Here is a 15,619-nt window from a genome sequence, read left to right as displayed (position 1 = left end):
TCTAAGCTAATTCACATGGAAAAATATAGGTAGTTACAATAGCATAAGCAACATCATTTTAAAATTCATAATCATGACAATCATTAAAAAGTGGGAGGGAGGCTGGGAAAATGTTATAAATAGAACAACTTCAAAAATATCGCTTCGGTTTTATTACTTGCTGTTTTGTTGAGATTATTGAATTACATTATTCAAATATTGCTGTTTCTTGCTGTTCCTTCCTTATACATAGGAGCTGGTAGTTGATAAATTGATTTTCTCAAATTAATGCATAGCTAATAGATATGGAGGTGTAATCCTGACCCATCACTGAGTTAAAGATAGTTGTCTTAAGCAAAAACCTGTACTGAATGGGCATTTTAAGGGGAATTGTAATTTATATATTCAAAAACCAAATCTGCAATAACCATTTATGTTGTTTTGTGAAGAAAGAATATTTGCACTTACGAATTTGTATTTATTTTTGTGTTTATGTGTTTAAAGCAACTGATTTTACCTTGTTCAGACACTATTGGTGACTGCCTTTCAGGTACAATCAGGTTAGGGAACAGATTTCACGGGAAGCCTAGAATTATATTTTTTTGAGATAGGCTATAAGAATAGAATTTTGCAAGTCCATATTTTCATTCATCTTCTTTTTATAGCCCAGGGAGTTGGTGGAGGGGGGGAGAGTGAGTCTGAGTTTTTATATAATATTTTCCTTCCTCTCGTGAGACTTTTCATACAGGTAGTCCTCGATTTATGACCATTTCTTGAAATGGTTGTAAGTCATTGAAATTACAAGGGTGTCAAAAACAGTGACTGTGACCTATATTCACCCTTAGGACTATCACATCAACCCCACAGTCATGTAATCATAATTCAGACACCAACTCACATTTACAGTTAGTTGCAGTGTCTTGCAGTCACGTTCTTGTGATTTACATTTTTTTTGTTTTGCTGATTTCCGGCAAAAAAAATGCCTATGGGGGAAGCTGGATTCAGTTAATGACTGCAGTGATTTGCTTAACAACTGCTGTATAAATTGTTGTAAAATCCAAGTCAAATTGCAACTGCAATGACTTATGATGGAAATTTCTCCAATTCTGGTCATAAGTCAAGGATTATCTATGTTTCTTCTGCACCTGCTGTTTCTCTAACAGCTTGTGGATTCCTCCACAATTGTTTATTTGGCTTATCTTGTATAAGTAGCAATAATTATACCTGGTAATATGTTACACAGCCTGTTTTACAAACTGAATTTATAAATTTTCACAATAAAGAGCTGCTTATATGTGTGTTCCAATCATCTGTATATCTTGGTGGTTGGCAAATGCTGGTCTCCTTGTTATGTAGCAACATCCATGCCACAACTCCCAGATTCTATTGCCAGGCTGGTACAAAAAATCATCAAGGCTTATAGTCCCTGGGGATATTAATTTCTCCTTGGATGGCATTAAGTTGGGACAACTCAGGAGTTCATGTCAGAAGTATGTTCTCCATGTAGAATTTAGTTTCTTAAAGGCTATGAGTTCCCATTGCAACATCCTCCTATTCCAGGTTGGCCCATAGCTGGTGCATTAAATGGAACTGGGCATTTGGAATTCCAGCCATAGCTACCTATTAAGTGTAGCTGTGGAATGCCCAAATCTGGGCTGGTTGTCCACAAAGAGATAACACCATTACTGTCAAAGCACCTTAAAAAAAGAGGAACAAATACATTGAAGTAACTTCTAAATTGTGTTCAATTACATTTTAATTATTCTGGAAAATAAACAGATATAAAAAATCCTTGGAAGTTTTGAAAAAATTACATATACAATATAACAGAGTTCCCCAACCTTTCCAGCTTTGCAGACTGGTGGGGGGAGGGAGAGAAGGGATGGGTCCATGTGAGCAATGGGCAAGTGAGCACAGGCAGCTCCATTTGTGCAAATGGTGGACACGCACGCTGCTTGTGCAAATGGTGTGCACACGCTTGCCTGATGCTTGTGCAAATGTGGATGCAGGCGCACGCACTCACTTGCCACTTCTGTGGTCTGTTTCTGAATGGTTCAAGGCCCAGTAGTGGGCCACAGCCTGGGGGTTGGGGACCCCTACAATATAATGTATGCACTCTAAAAAAAACTCTTGTAAAGTTTTTCTAAAGTACAGGTAGTCCTTGATTTGCAATCATTAGTTGTAATTTTAATGGGGGAAGTTGAATTCAATTAACAACAGTATGACTCACTTAACGACTGCATTAATTCACTTAACTGTGGAAAAGGGATATAAAATGGGACAAAATTCACTTAACATCTGCCTTGCTTAGCCAAGGAAATGTTGGGCTCCGTTGTGATCATAAGTCGAAGACTATCTATATGATTAATGTAAATTGGCAGGGAAGTTGTTTAATCAAAAATACTTGTAAAACGAGTCCAAAATATTTATTACAATTGTACCTAAGAGACACTGAATGAGCTGATTCAAATTTCAGTATTTTTCCTGAATTTTGTATAGTAAAGGTAAGGTAAACGTTCCCCCGCACATGCGTGCTAGTCGTTTCCGACTCTAGGGGCATCTCCGTTTCAAAGCTGAAGAGCCAGCGCTTGTCCAAGGATGTCTCCGTGGTCATGTGGCCGGCATGACTAGACGCCAAAGGCGCACGGAACACTGTTACCTTTCCACCGTAGTGGTCCCTATTTTTCTACTTGCATTTTTTATGTGCTTTCGAACTGCTAGGATGGCAAAAGCTGGGACAAGTAACAGGCGCTCACTCTGTTACACGGCACTCGGGATTCGACCCACCAAACTGCCGACCATCTGGTCGACAAGCTCAGCGTCCTAACCCACTGAGCCACCGCGTCCCTTTTGAATTTTGTATATCCAATATTAAAAATAATTTGTAGGCAGCTAAGCAATATCTATTTTAATAACTAACTGTCTTGGCTAGATTTATCCTCTTGTTAATTTCTCCATTTGCTGAATGTTTTAGCTACTGTCAGTGAACATACGATGCTTCTGGAAGGAAGTGGTACACGCCCCCCACCTCCTGCTGGGCCTGTAACTGGTGCTGAGATTATGAGGAAATTATCAAAGACTCATACTCATAGTGATTCTGGCCTTAAAATAAAGGTAAATCTGTGAAATTTTATATTATATACATAACATACTTTTTTGTTGAAGAAAAAATACCCAGGTGTATAATTTTATATCTAAATGTTAGTACTCCTTATAATTAAAATATGAACAAGTAACAATGCATTTACCACTTTGTCTCCAGCTAGAGTTTTATTCAGGTTAAGTTCTTGTGATCGCCACAGATTCCTTATACTGTGAAAACAGATTAAATTTAGTGGGAATTAGCAATGGATATGTTTTGGAGTTGTTTTTTGTGATCTTATTAACATTCTGTATATATTTGCTTTTCAGGGTATCCATCCATATCATTCTCTGAGCTATACCAGTGGAGATACAGCTACAGACTCACCAGTGCATGTTGGTCGTTCTGGGCAACTTGTTAAAGAAAGCCCAAGAAAAGAGAGTTTACTTAGCTATTTGACTGGAAGTTTTCCTAGCCTACATAATCTTTTGGAAGGGACTCCTCAAAGAAGTACCAATGTCCCCAAAAGTAGCTCTTTAACAAGAACAGGTAGAAATAATTTTATTGCTATTATATTTTATTGATAAAAGCAATGAATGATGTCTTAATTTCACACTATTCATTGTTTTCAGTATTACTTAGACTTCTCCAGATACTATAGTAATTTTCTTTTCACCAAGGTACATGTTCAGATATAAACTGCGTAGCCACTTCTCTGCAACTAAATGTGATTAAAATGGCAATAAATCAACTGGTACAAACACTGTTACCAAGAGACAGGGTGATCCATATTACATTTGGAATATTTTTTTTTAATAAAGTGTAATTTATTCCTGTGTCAGAATCCGTGGACTTAAAAACAAAATCTCTTCTTGATCTGTTCTTTAGATGTTTGTCTGCTGTCTGTCTCTTATTTATTTATTTAAGCTATGTCCTCCCTCTTTTTCAAGGGCTTAAAGTAGACTATATAGTTTTCCCTTCTCCCAGTTCATCCCCACAACAATAACAAGCCTATGAAATTGTTAGGTTGAGAAAGTGTGATTGAATCAGACGAATCATTGACCTTCCATAGCTGTCCCTCTTCTAACATCTTTAACCATTTCACTACACTGATTACAGGTAATTTGAAGAAAAGGTTTGACCTAGTGAATAGGTAGAAGAAGAATTTGTAGACAATTTTGTACAAGATAAAATTCTATTGTATTCTATATATACTCTCTGTGTAAGTAATTCTAATAAAAGTTTACTGCACAGGTTTCTATAGAACTTTTATTGGTATAAGTTCTATTTTCTCTGTAACTAAAAAAAATATATGGCCATATGGCTTTTTTTTCCATTGTGCCTTCTGGTATCTGCCTAGAATCTGTCTTGATTTTTATTTTTTATTTTATTTATTATTATTATTATTATTATTATTATTATTATTATTATTATTATTATTATTATTATTTCTACTTTGGGTTTTATGGTTCGTCACACAGTCAGTCAGATGTTCAGATTGGATTTGATATTTTTGCCTGCCTATCAAGTCCTTCCCAAGGACCTGGGATAGGCAGATGTTGATGTTTGATGGTATTTATAACACCATCAAACATGTAAGCTGTTCTGAGTTAAAACTGCCTTTTACAATTGACTAATTGTAAATTTGACAGTGCTGAGTGGTGCCCCAATCGTTCTGGGATTATACCAAAGTCGCCTATTACTGTTACCTTTGCTCTCTTTTGCCATTGTCATTCTATTTCTATTTGCAGTCTTTGCATTGTGTTATCTTCTGCACTTTTTTCTTCTATTATTATTACTAAAATGTTTTAGTGACCCAACTCCCTTGGACTCCAGTAGAGATTTAGTTTCTATAGAGATACATAGAATCTAATTGTAATAGGGAAAAGAAAGTTCTTCTAGCTTTCTTTTTATTAACAAGAAATTGGCCAATATATAATGCTTGGTTGACACTTCATCATCAACAACAGAAATGTATGTAAAGTACAGATTTTTTGCATAATCTCTTAAAATTAGTTTCAATTTGGATTGAAAAATATATTATCAACATTTCTTTTTAAGGACTTACAGTAATTAATAATTGCTTTTATTCCTATCTAGCAAACACCATGCAATCCGAAATTATATCAGAACATCCATTATTAACAGAACCTTCATCTGTGAGTTTTTATAACTGGATGTCAAATGCAGTTGGCAATAGAGGAAATACAGCTCAAGACTCCCCTGTCACCAAAACTGGTCACAGCAGTCTTCCAACAGGTATTCTGAAATTCAGACTTTGCTTTAATACGATAACTGAATGCCTAAGTAAAATAAAGTAAAAGCTATATTTAAAAATAATCTACTCTGTGTTTGTTAATTGAAATGAAAAAAATAAAATAATATACTATTGAACTAAAGGTATTTAAAATAGGAATATAAAATGAACTCTAAGAATAAACTTGCCCATTATTCTGTTTCTACTAGCATTGTCTACATATTTTCAAAAATTCCTCAAGGAAGGTTTTCCTTAGTAATTGTCCTGTCGAAGTCAGTTTGGAATATAATAGTATATTTACGCCTTTTGACCTTAAGAAAATAGTCTATGTCAGGGCTTTTCAACTGGTGGTACGCGTACCACCTGTGGTACATTACCACGTGGCAGGTGGTATGCAGCACTTCCCAGCCAAGTGTAGTGGGGGAGGGAACGAGCCAGTGCAGCGCAGCAGTTAGATTCTATTGCTCTGCTATTGTTAGCTGTAAGTGTTGCTGCAAGGGATTTTGAAGTATTTTTCTCCTTGGATTTTGCCTGTAGCATTCCTTTACTTATGAATGGAGCCATTTGGGGAGGCTGCCTTAGCCAGCAGCCAGTACTTACAAAAAAAAAATTCTTCCTTAAGTGCCAGCTGCTGGCTCCTTAACTTTCCTTTCTAGCCAGTAGCTAATTCTTAAAGGGAAATGCACATTTTTGAGCTAGTTCCCTCAGTGTCTTGTCTTTTTGGTCTCTGGAGGCTTTTCCTTATTTGATGAATATATGGAAGAGGGAAAATATGGGGGGGAGGGTGGTTCAAATTCTTCCTTCAGAAGGAGATGGGAATGAGAAAGAGGGAGGAAGGGAAGGAGAGAGGGAGGGAAGGGAGTCCCACCTTAGCACTTGGCCACCAGCAGCCCTTTGAACAGGTTTTTTTTTTGGTCGTCAAGTTTTTGACACCTTGCTAGGTGGTACTCGAATATTGCCATATCCTAAAAGTGGTACAATTGGTGAAAAGGTCTATGTAATCATTCTCGAAGTCAAAAGTTTGACTACTGATTCAAAGGAGTATGGTCCTGAACTCAAGGCAATAATCTCTCCTTAAGCAATTTTAAAATGAAAATACTTCCTTTTTCATAATTACTACATTCTCAGTAAAACTCAGACTGTACTTGGAAAAAAAATACATTCCTTTGAGGTGAATATGGTACTTGTTTGATGTGCTTGTATCTGGTAATAATAATAATAATAATAATAATAATAATAATAATAATAATAATAATAATAATAATAATAATAATTATTATTATTATTATTATTATTATTATTATTATTATTATTATTATTTAATTTCTATACCGCCCTTAATGAAAAAGTTGTAAGATAATTGTGCAGATATTTTAGGTTCTGAAGAGATAAAAACGTTTTGGTTATTTTTCACTTGCTAAGATTCATGATCGTTCTTCATAATCTGTGTCAATAGTGATATGTGTACAATTACACATATAGACACACACAGATGCTTACACACGTGAGCTGAAATTGATGTCATGCAGAGTGTATTTTCCTCAGGATTGAAGAAGTTTCCTTTTTCCTGAATAATTTTTCAGCCTTCTGAATCCTGAATATAGTAGAATTATAGTAGAACTACTAGAAAATTAATGCAGGAGCTATTTTTATAGGTGTGGCTCCAAATCTTCCAACTATACCGTCAGCATCTGACTTCAATACAGTAATGTCTAGTGACCAAAACACATTGGATGGAACACATTCACAACACAGTACTAGCCAAGATGATATTGTTGGTATTGAGGAGGCGAACCAGGGACTCCCTGCTGTTCAACTTGCTGATGCACAGGTATATATTTGTCTTTAAAATTGGAGCACAGGCATGATAAGAGAGCGAGTATTGTATAGTGGTTACGGCATGAGAGTAGAAACTGGGAGACTTCAAATTCTAGTCCTGCCTTAGGCACAGAGCCAAGGTGGGTGACTTTGGGGTTACACCAAGCTAATTCAAGCTCTATATTTAAATATTAGACCTAGGGTTTAAATCTGAAGCTTTTTCCACTTGACTTTTCAAATCAACATAATTCTTTTCCAGTTTAAGCATTGGAGACATGCATTTCCTGTCTATATAATAGTTTTCGCAATCCTAGGTTTTCATCTCTCCAACTTCAGTTATGTAATTGGCATGAGAATTACAAATACATTATTTTTTCTTCTTTTAGTTTAACTGCATATTAAATTGAAAGATACCGTAGACAGCTAAATTAATTATGTCAACCTGTAAACTTTCAGTGGTGTAAAATATTGGAAGCATTTTTAAAAGTGTAGTAACATTTAACAAATGACAATTTTAATAGTTATGATTTAAGAAAACACCTGGCTTTATTTTTGATAGGTTGTTTTCAAACCTCTTCTGAGCCACACAGGAATTCAGCCACAGGATGTAGTACCATTGTGCTATAGGATGTACTTTGGTGAACATCTCTCATTCTCAGGAACTCTGGATTGCCTTAGAGCAGACATTGTTGATTCAGATACAGCAAAGGAGAGAAGAAGCAAAAGAGCACAAAGGTATGGCAGGAGCTCCAAAAATATATTTGAAATTAAAGTTTTTTTTAAATTTTAATTTCCTCTTTAGGAAGTCAGAAATAATGCAGTGCTTAAGAAAATTATGAATTGGCATACAGCAGGCAAATTAAATAGTCATGTTGGGATATCACTTTCTGAAATGTTACCTAAATGATGTAATTTCAGTGCTTTTATGGTTCTTAATGTAAGAGTAATTCTTGTGTTTTTGTTTCCTAGGCAAGGATTAATAAATCTTCCTCCACTTGAATTCAAACCAGCATTAATGTTGGAAACTTTTAGTATTAGCGCTGTTATAATGGAGAAGTCGGTGAATACACCTCAAAATTCTGCTCTTTCTTTTCATGACTTTAACAAACGTCATTATAGCACGTTTCATTGCAATTTTACAATCTCTTGTCAATCTATAAGCCAGCATGTTGATATGGCACTCGTTCGGCTTATTCACCAATTCAGCACCATGATAGATGATATTAAAGCTACACAAACAGACATCAAACTTAGTAGATATACAGCTGGCTCAGCTTCTCCAACGCCAACCTTTAAAACTCGGAAACACAGAGACTTCCGCTCTTCCGATTTCAGTCGCAGTTCTCGAGGCAGTCTTAATGGTGTAAACAGAGTGAACAATGCAAAAAATAAACGATCAAACAGTGAGAGCAATAAAAAAGAATCTCGGAATAAAAATTCCCTGGGAAGGGCAGAAAGAAGAACTTCTAAAGTATCCAGGAAAGGTTCCAGGGATGTTGTTGACCATGTCACCATTCATATGGATGATTCTGATTCAATTACAGTGTCGGAACAGAGTGAACCTTCTGCAGAGTGCTGGCAAAATATGTATAAACTATTGAACTTTTATTCTCTTATCTCAGATCCAACAGGGATTTTAGAAAAATCTTCTGAAACATTTTATCCGGCAGGTAAGAAATTTTTTGATGAATTACCATAATTTGCCTCTCTTGGAGAAAGCAAATGAATTGAATTCTGCCCATTACGTTCCTGCATGCAATGTCCCAAAGGACATAGCTTGCATCATACATGCATAACATACATACACACATACTTACATACATATGTTTATGTTTATTGGACATATACCGCCCTTCTCCCGTAGGACTCAGGGTGGTTCACAAGGTATTTAAAATAACAATACAAATTACAAAAGTTAAGAACAATTAAAAATAATTAAATTTAGTCTTTGAATAAAATAAAACCCCTGTTAAACGCCAATTAAAACCCAATTAAAATAAAATTACAATTAAAATTCTCAGTCCTGGCCGGAAAGCTCAAAGAGCCAGGTCTTCAGGTCCCGGCGGAATGAACAAAGGTCAGGGGCAGTCCTGAGCTCTACGGGCAGCTGGTTCCAAAGGGCAGGCGCACCCACAGAGAAGGCCCTCCCCCTGGGTGTTACCTGCTGGCAATCTTTTGCCGGCGGCACCCTGAGAAGGCCCTCCCTGTGGGAGCGCACAGGACGAAGGGAGCTTGTTCCCTCAAATATCCCGGACCCAAGCCATTTAGGGCTTTATAGGTCATCACCAGCACCTTGAATCTCACCCGGAGGGCAACCGGAAGCCAATGCAGCTCGCGGAGCAGAGGTGTTACATGGGAGTATCGGGAACCCCCCATCACAACTCACGCGGCTGCATTCTGCACCAGCTGAAGCCTCCGAGTGGTCCTCAAGGGCAGCCCCGTGTAGAGAGCGTTGCAGTAGTCCAACCGGGAGCTCACGAGCGCATGAGTGATTGTGCATAGGGCATCTCGGTCCAGATAGGGCCGCAGCTGGCGCACCAGGCGAACCTGGGCAAAGGCCCCCCCTGGTCACAGCTCCTATATGATCTTCAAAACTGAGCCGCGAATCCAGGAGGACACCCAAGTTGCAAGCTTTATCAATGGGGGGGGTAACACCTCACCCCCCATCATTAAAGGTGGAATGGACTGGTTAACCTGAGATGCCGGTACGCACAGACACTCAGTCTTGGTAGGATTGAGACAAAGCCTGTTTCTCCCCATCCAGACCCGGACCGCCTCCAGGCAACGGGACATCACGGCGAGGGCATCGCTGGGTTGGTTCAGGGTGGAGAAAAAAAGTTGGGTATCATCAGCATACCCCACCCCGAAGCCACGAATGATCTCGCCCAGCGGCTTCATATAGATGTTGAACAGGAAGGGCGAGAGAACCGACCCCTGAGGAACTCCACAAACGAGTTACCTTGGGGCGGATCTCTGCCCTCCCGTCAACACCGACTGCGAGCGGCCCAGGAGATAGGAGAACCACTGTAAAACAGTGCCTCCCACTCCCAACCCCCTGAGACGCCGCAGTAGGATACCATGATCGATGGTAGCAAAAGCCACTGAGAGATCTAATAGGACTAGGACAGAGGAACAACCCCTGTCCCGAGCCTGCCAGAGATCATTCACCAGTGCAACCAATGCCATCTCCATGCTGTACCCGGGCCTGAAACCCGATTAGTAAGGGTCAAGGTAATCAGTTTCCTCCAGGAACAGAAGAAGCTGATGCGCCACCACACTCTCAACAACCTTCGCCAAAAAGCGAAGGTTGGAGACCGGATGATAATTATTTAAAATCGCTGGGTCCAGGGCAGGCTTCTTGAGAAGGGGCCTCACCACCGCCTCCTTCAAAGCGGCGGGGAAGACACCCTCACTCAAAGAGGCAGATATTACTGCCTGGAACCAGCTTCGTGTCTTCTCCTGAGCTGCATAAATCAGCCAGGAGGGACACGGGTCCAATAAACAAGTGGTGGAGCTCAGCCTCCCCATAATCCTGTCCACATCATCAGGGGAAACAGGATCGAACTCAGTCCAGATAACATGCTCAAGACCGTCCGATTCCTCCACGTCAGACTCTGCCCAGTCAGAGTCCAAACCGGCCCAAATCTGAGCAATTCTGTCCGTCAGATGATGACTAAACTCCTCGGCCCGACCCTGCAAGGGCACCTCCCTCACCTCCTGATTAAGAAGAGAGCGAGTCACCCTGAACAGGGCGGCCGGGCGATTATCTGCGGATGCAATGAGGGCAGCGAAGTAGTTAGCAAGATAAGACTTTACAAAGGTTCTTAACTGCAATCGGTCAGATTCGGAACGGCTGGACCTCCAACCGCTCTCTAGACCCCGTCTCCAACGCTTCATCTCCCGGACCTCCACAGAAAACCATGGAGCCCAACGGGATCTGCGCCGGGTCAGGGGTCGCAAGGGTACAACACAGTCGAGTGCCTCAGCAGCCACCCTTTCCAGGCATCCACCAAGGCATCGACTGGGCTGTGAGTGAGGGCGATGGGTATAGACCCAAGTACCATCTGGAACCGTTCTGGGTCCATTAGGCGCCTGGGGCGGAACCACCTGGTCGGTTCCGCAGCCCAGCGGTGGGGGGGTGGCATAACGGAAGATCAGCCGCAGGAGGTGATGATCGGACCATGACAGGGGAACAATAGTTGGTGAACCCCCTCCCAAATCATCCAGCCACTGTCCAGACAGGAACACCAGGTCGAGAGTGTGACCCCCCATTTGAGTTGGGCCCTGAATTACTTGGGTCAGGTCCGTGGCCGTCATGGAAGCCATGAACTCCCGAGCTAACTCAGACAACCCTCCCAGGGAAGGCAGGTTGAAGTCACCCAGAACTATAAGCCTGGGGAACTCCACCGCCAACCCTGAGAGGGTGTCGAGCAGCTCGGGCAGGGCTGTTGCCACACAGCTGGGAGCCAGGTATGTGAGCAACAAGCCCATCTGAGCCCGAGAGCCACATCTCAGGAGGAGGGACTCCCGCCCATCTGGACAATGGTGGTCTCCCGCGGACATAAAGTCTCCCGGATAAGCACCGCCACCCCTCCACCCCTACCCTGAGCCCGTGGCCGGTGTAGCACACGAAAACCTGGGGGGCATAACTCGGTCAGAGGAACCCCTCCGAGCCCAACCAAGTTTCCGTGATGCATGCCAGATCCGCGCATTCCGCCTCGATCAAGTCATGAACGAGGGGAGCCTTGTTAACAACGGATCTGGCATTAAGATAGATATCCACCATTACTATTTTTAGAAGTAACTCAAGAGTGCCAAACGTACCTAATACTCCCAAGGAGTCCTCGGGGATGCTGCCTCAAGAGGGAAGAGCGTCAGGCAGGAGCCGGCAGGGCAGTCCTGCACACGTGCGTACTCCCCGGCTGCTAAGGAGCGCTCCTTAGCAGCCGGGGAGCGCGCACGTGTGCAGGACTGCCCTGTCGGCTCCCGCCCGATGCCGGACGTCTCCGCCGATGCTGCCTCAAGAGGGAAGAGCATGAGGCGCCTGCCATGGCTCCCCGAGGACTCCTTAGGAGCCGGGCAGCGCGCGCGTGCGCAGGACTGCCCTGCCGGCTCCCGCCAGACGCCAGCCTGCCCTGCTTTCTCCACAGTGAGAGGGGAGGGCGTGCCTTCCCAGGCTCGCTGACTTGCAGCCAAGCCAGAGCCGAAAGGGGCTTTTCCTTCCACCCACCCTTTGGAATAGACGCAAGAGCTCCCGGGCTCTGGCGTTTGCAAGGGGGAGGGGAAGGGGCTGAGAGGCTCTTGGGGGTGGGAAGGGAGAGTCACGTTGGAGGGGGGACGACTAAAGAGGCTTGAAGTTGCTTTGCAAGAACGGGGGCGCTCGATTGATTTATGTACTATTTTCCGGCGTATAAGACGACTGGGCGTATAAGACGACCCCCCAACTTTTGAGATGATTTTCATGGGTTAAAAAGTCGTCTTATATGCCGGAAAATACGGTATGTCAGAAATGGAGGAGGATCAGCAAAAAACCTTGGCTATGTTAAAATTTGTACTTGAATGTATGCTTGAAAACACTGAGAAACTCAAAGCTCTCTTGAAAGACAAAGGTGCCAGCCTAGAGCCACAAAACAAAACCCTGATTGCAGCTAAAGAACTATTAATCCAAAAAACAACAGGAGTGGAAGAAGTGAATACTAAGATAGAGGACTTTACAGATCAACAAATACAGTTTACTAAAAATCCAGGACAGGAAGGCCTGGAGGAATGTTGTCCATAGGGTCGCGATGAGTCGGACACGACTTCGCAGCTAACAACAACAAAAATCCAGACAATGAAACAATAACTTTAAAACTGGAAATGACTTTTCATACAAACCAGAAGAATTCTGAGAAAGAAGAAGAGCAGATCGAACTGAAGACAACTATACCAGAACAAACACAGGGATCTGGGTTACCAGGGCGACAACCTAATGATTATAAATGGGCCAGATCTTTCAGAAAATTGGCAATTAGATGGTCTCCGTCAATCCAAGTAATATATACAAGAATGAAGGGAGATCTGTTTGATGACTTAAAAGCATTGGTATGGAAGCCTGGTTGGCAAAAGAAGAAAGCTAGAATTAGGTTGAAAAACGGGCTTTTTGGTTTACTAGAGAGGACCCTAAACTGTCAACTAGTGGGCTAAAGGGAGATCCTGAGACAAAGGGAAATTTGATTACTAGATTTAAAATAGTTGGAAAATACTAACAAATAAGGGATTAATCTGTCTAATACTGAGGATTTAGATTTACAAGGGAAATGTAAACTAACTATTAGGAAATAGGTTTGAATTATTGACTAGCCCAGATAATATAGATGATGGATTTGAACTAATAAAGGATACTCTATTATTAAGGTGATGATGTATTAGGGTGAGAAATAGAAAATGTTTTATGAAATATAATAATATATTTAAGTAACTTATAAGTGTATTTTAGACATCATAATTTTTGTGAAGTGAGATAAAGGAAATTTGGATTACCTGAAAGTTAAATACTATGGATATCAAAGGTCAAATTGGAATACTGTAATTAAAAATTAGGTAAAACTTAATAACAGGACATGGATTGTTTATTGAGATTTATTAAGATATGTATAAGCAAACATGTATTTATAAATGTGATAATGAAGTTCTTACTGAGTTTGTTACAATTAGAAATTTACTAGCTTAAATATGAAATAGTAAATGTTAAGGGAAACAGAGAAGAAATATTTGATGATGTAACCTGAGATACCTACTAAAGATTTTGTTTTTGAACTATTGTTTAACCCAATCACCACATTGCTTTCCAAATACTCAAATGTAAAACTGGAAAACTAATAAAAAAAATCTTTTTTTTTAAAAAAAAGAATAGTAGCTTTTGATATTGGCTGCTTTTGAGCATCACAAGAATATTCATATCAAAATCCAATCCTTGGCTAGCTAATACAGTAATTTTGGAACTGACTTGATTAAAATTTTTGTTTACACACAAAAAAATTAAGGCAACGAGAAAGTTCTCAATCCCGTTATTCAGATGTATTATTTGATATTCAGAAATGTGAGGTCTATATGTAAACAGTTGTTTTGGTGGCTCTGAGTCAATCTTGACTCCTGGTGACTACATGATCAGGTCTATGCAGCTTACTTGGCAACATTTCCTGAATAACTTTCCATTGCCTTCTTCTTAAGGGTGAAATAGAGTGATTGGCTCAGTCTGTTGGCTTCTGTGCCTAGAGCAGGACTAAAACTCACATCACCTAACTTCTAATCTGTAGTTACAGTACAACATGGCCCTTTCTGTACATAGGTCGTTACAGATCCCCCTATTACAACTATTTCAATTTCTTATTAATTGTTCTGATAATTAATTGTTCTGTTGTTAGATTATTTAAATTTTAATTCTGATTAATCAGAAACAGTTCTCATTCATTATTAAATTGAATTTATTGGCAACACTTAAAATAATGGTAATTCTAAATTTTAATTGAAATGTTGACATTTTGAACACTTTGAAGGATACAAAGTGCCATCAACTTTCATTAAATTCATTTATCCATGTGAAGTAAATATCACTAGTTTACAAAACCAAAATCCTAATATGAAGATGCTTACTATCTTATGTGTTTATTGTGTTTAAGATATTCATTATGTTTTACTGCTGTTACGGCTAAATAAAACAGTCTACAAGATAAGAAAGAGTGCAGATATAAAAGTTAAAGGCATATTGATGGATATATCTTTTATGTAATTATTTTTGAATAAATTCTAATAATATTTCTTGGTTTTATTTCCATTTCTTGTAGGAATTCGGAGCCCTACAGAACCTGCATGTAAAGTTGCATTTGAAAATGAACAAGATAGCAGCAGCTTGAGCAGACCTCAGAGAAAACGTAGTTTGGTCATATCTGAACCTCAGCATGTGACCCTCATAATCTTTGGAATTGGCATGGTAAATCGCACACATCTTGAAGCAGATATTGGTGGGCTAACAATGGAATCAGAACTGAAGAGAATCCATGGTAGCTTTACACTGAAAGAAAAAATGAAAGGTAGAAGTTTTTAATTGAATACATTTGTTTTGATTAATAAAAGTGAGAAGTGAAATACAGAATATGACAGATAATATAATATAACCCAGACTGCTTTTGGAAAAATATTTATCTTATTGAAATAATGAAAGGATTATTCTGTTTAGTGTATTTTAATGTAAAAATAATTAGGATATTGCTGGGAATCTGATTAAAACTGGAGAGATTTGAGTTCATAGTTTTACTTATCTATGTGAAGCTTACTGGGTAACCTTGACTAATAAAATCTTAGTTACCTTACCTCATTGGCTTATTTGGGGAATATAATGTGGGTGGTATCATGGATCACTTTAAGGTAAATTGATAAAATGAAGGATATAAATGTAACAATGCTTTGCAAAACTATAAGAAACTGAAAAACTACATAGGTTG

At 39.8% G+C, this 15,619-nt stretch overlaps 1 protein-coding gene across 4 annotated transcripts in view; it reads left to right on the top strand.

Moving 5' to 3' along the window:
* Positions 1 to 15,619, top strand: part of BLTP1 (bridge-like lipid transfer protein family member 1) — a 143,656-nt gene that overhangs the window by 69,611 nt on the left and 58,426 nt on the right. For all 4 annotated transcript variants that reach the window (XM_081333292.1, XM_081333294.1, XM_081333293.1 and 1 more), the window contains exons 41-47: positions 2,954 to 3,093; positions 3,391 to 3,610; positions 5,162 to 5,320; positions 6,974 to 7,149; positions 7,696 to 7,871; positions 8,106 to 8,806; positions 14,963 to 15,208. In XM_081333292.1, coding sequence (XP_081189418.1) covers positions 2,954 to 3,093; positions 3,391 to 3,610; positions 5,162 to 5,320; positions 6,974 to 7,149; positions 7,696 to 7,871; positions 8,106 to 8,806; positions 14,963 to 15,208 — 1,818 coding nt within the window. The remainder of the gene's footprint in view (positions 1 to 2,953; positions 3,094 to 3,390; positions 3,611 to 5,161; positions 5,321 to 6,973; positions 7,150 to 7,695; positions 7,872 to 8,105; positions 8,807 to 14,962; positions 15,209 to 15,619) is intronic.

Source organism: Vipera berus, assembly GCF_964194415.1.
Source record: "Vipera berus genome assembly, chromosome: 7".
Taxonomy (NCBI): Eukaryota; Metazoa; Chordata; class Lepidosauria; order Squamata; family Viperidae; genus Vipera; species Vipera berus.
Note: the sequence above shows the minus strand (reverse complement) of the source record. Positions and strands in the feature narration are given on the sequence as shown.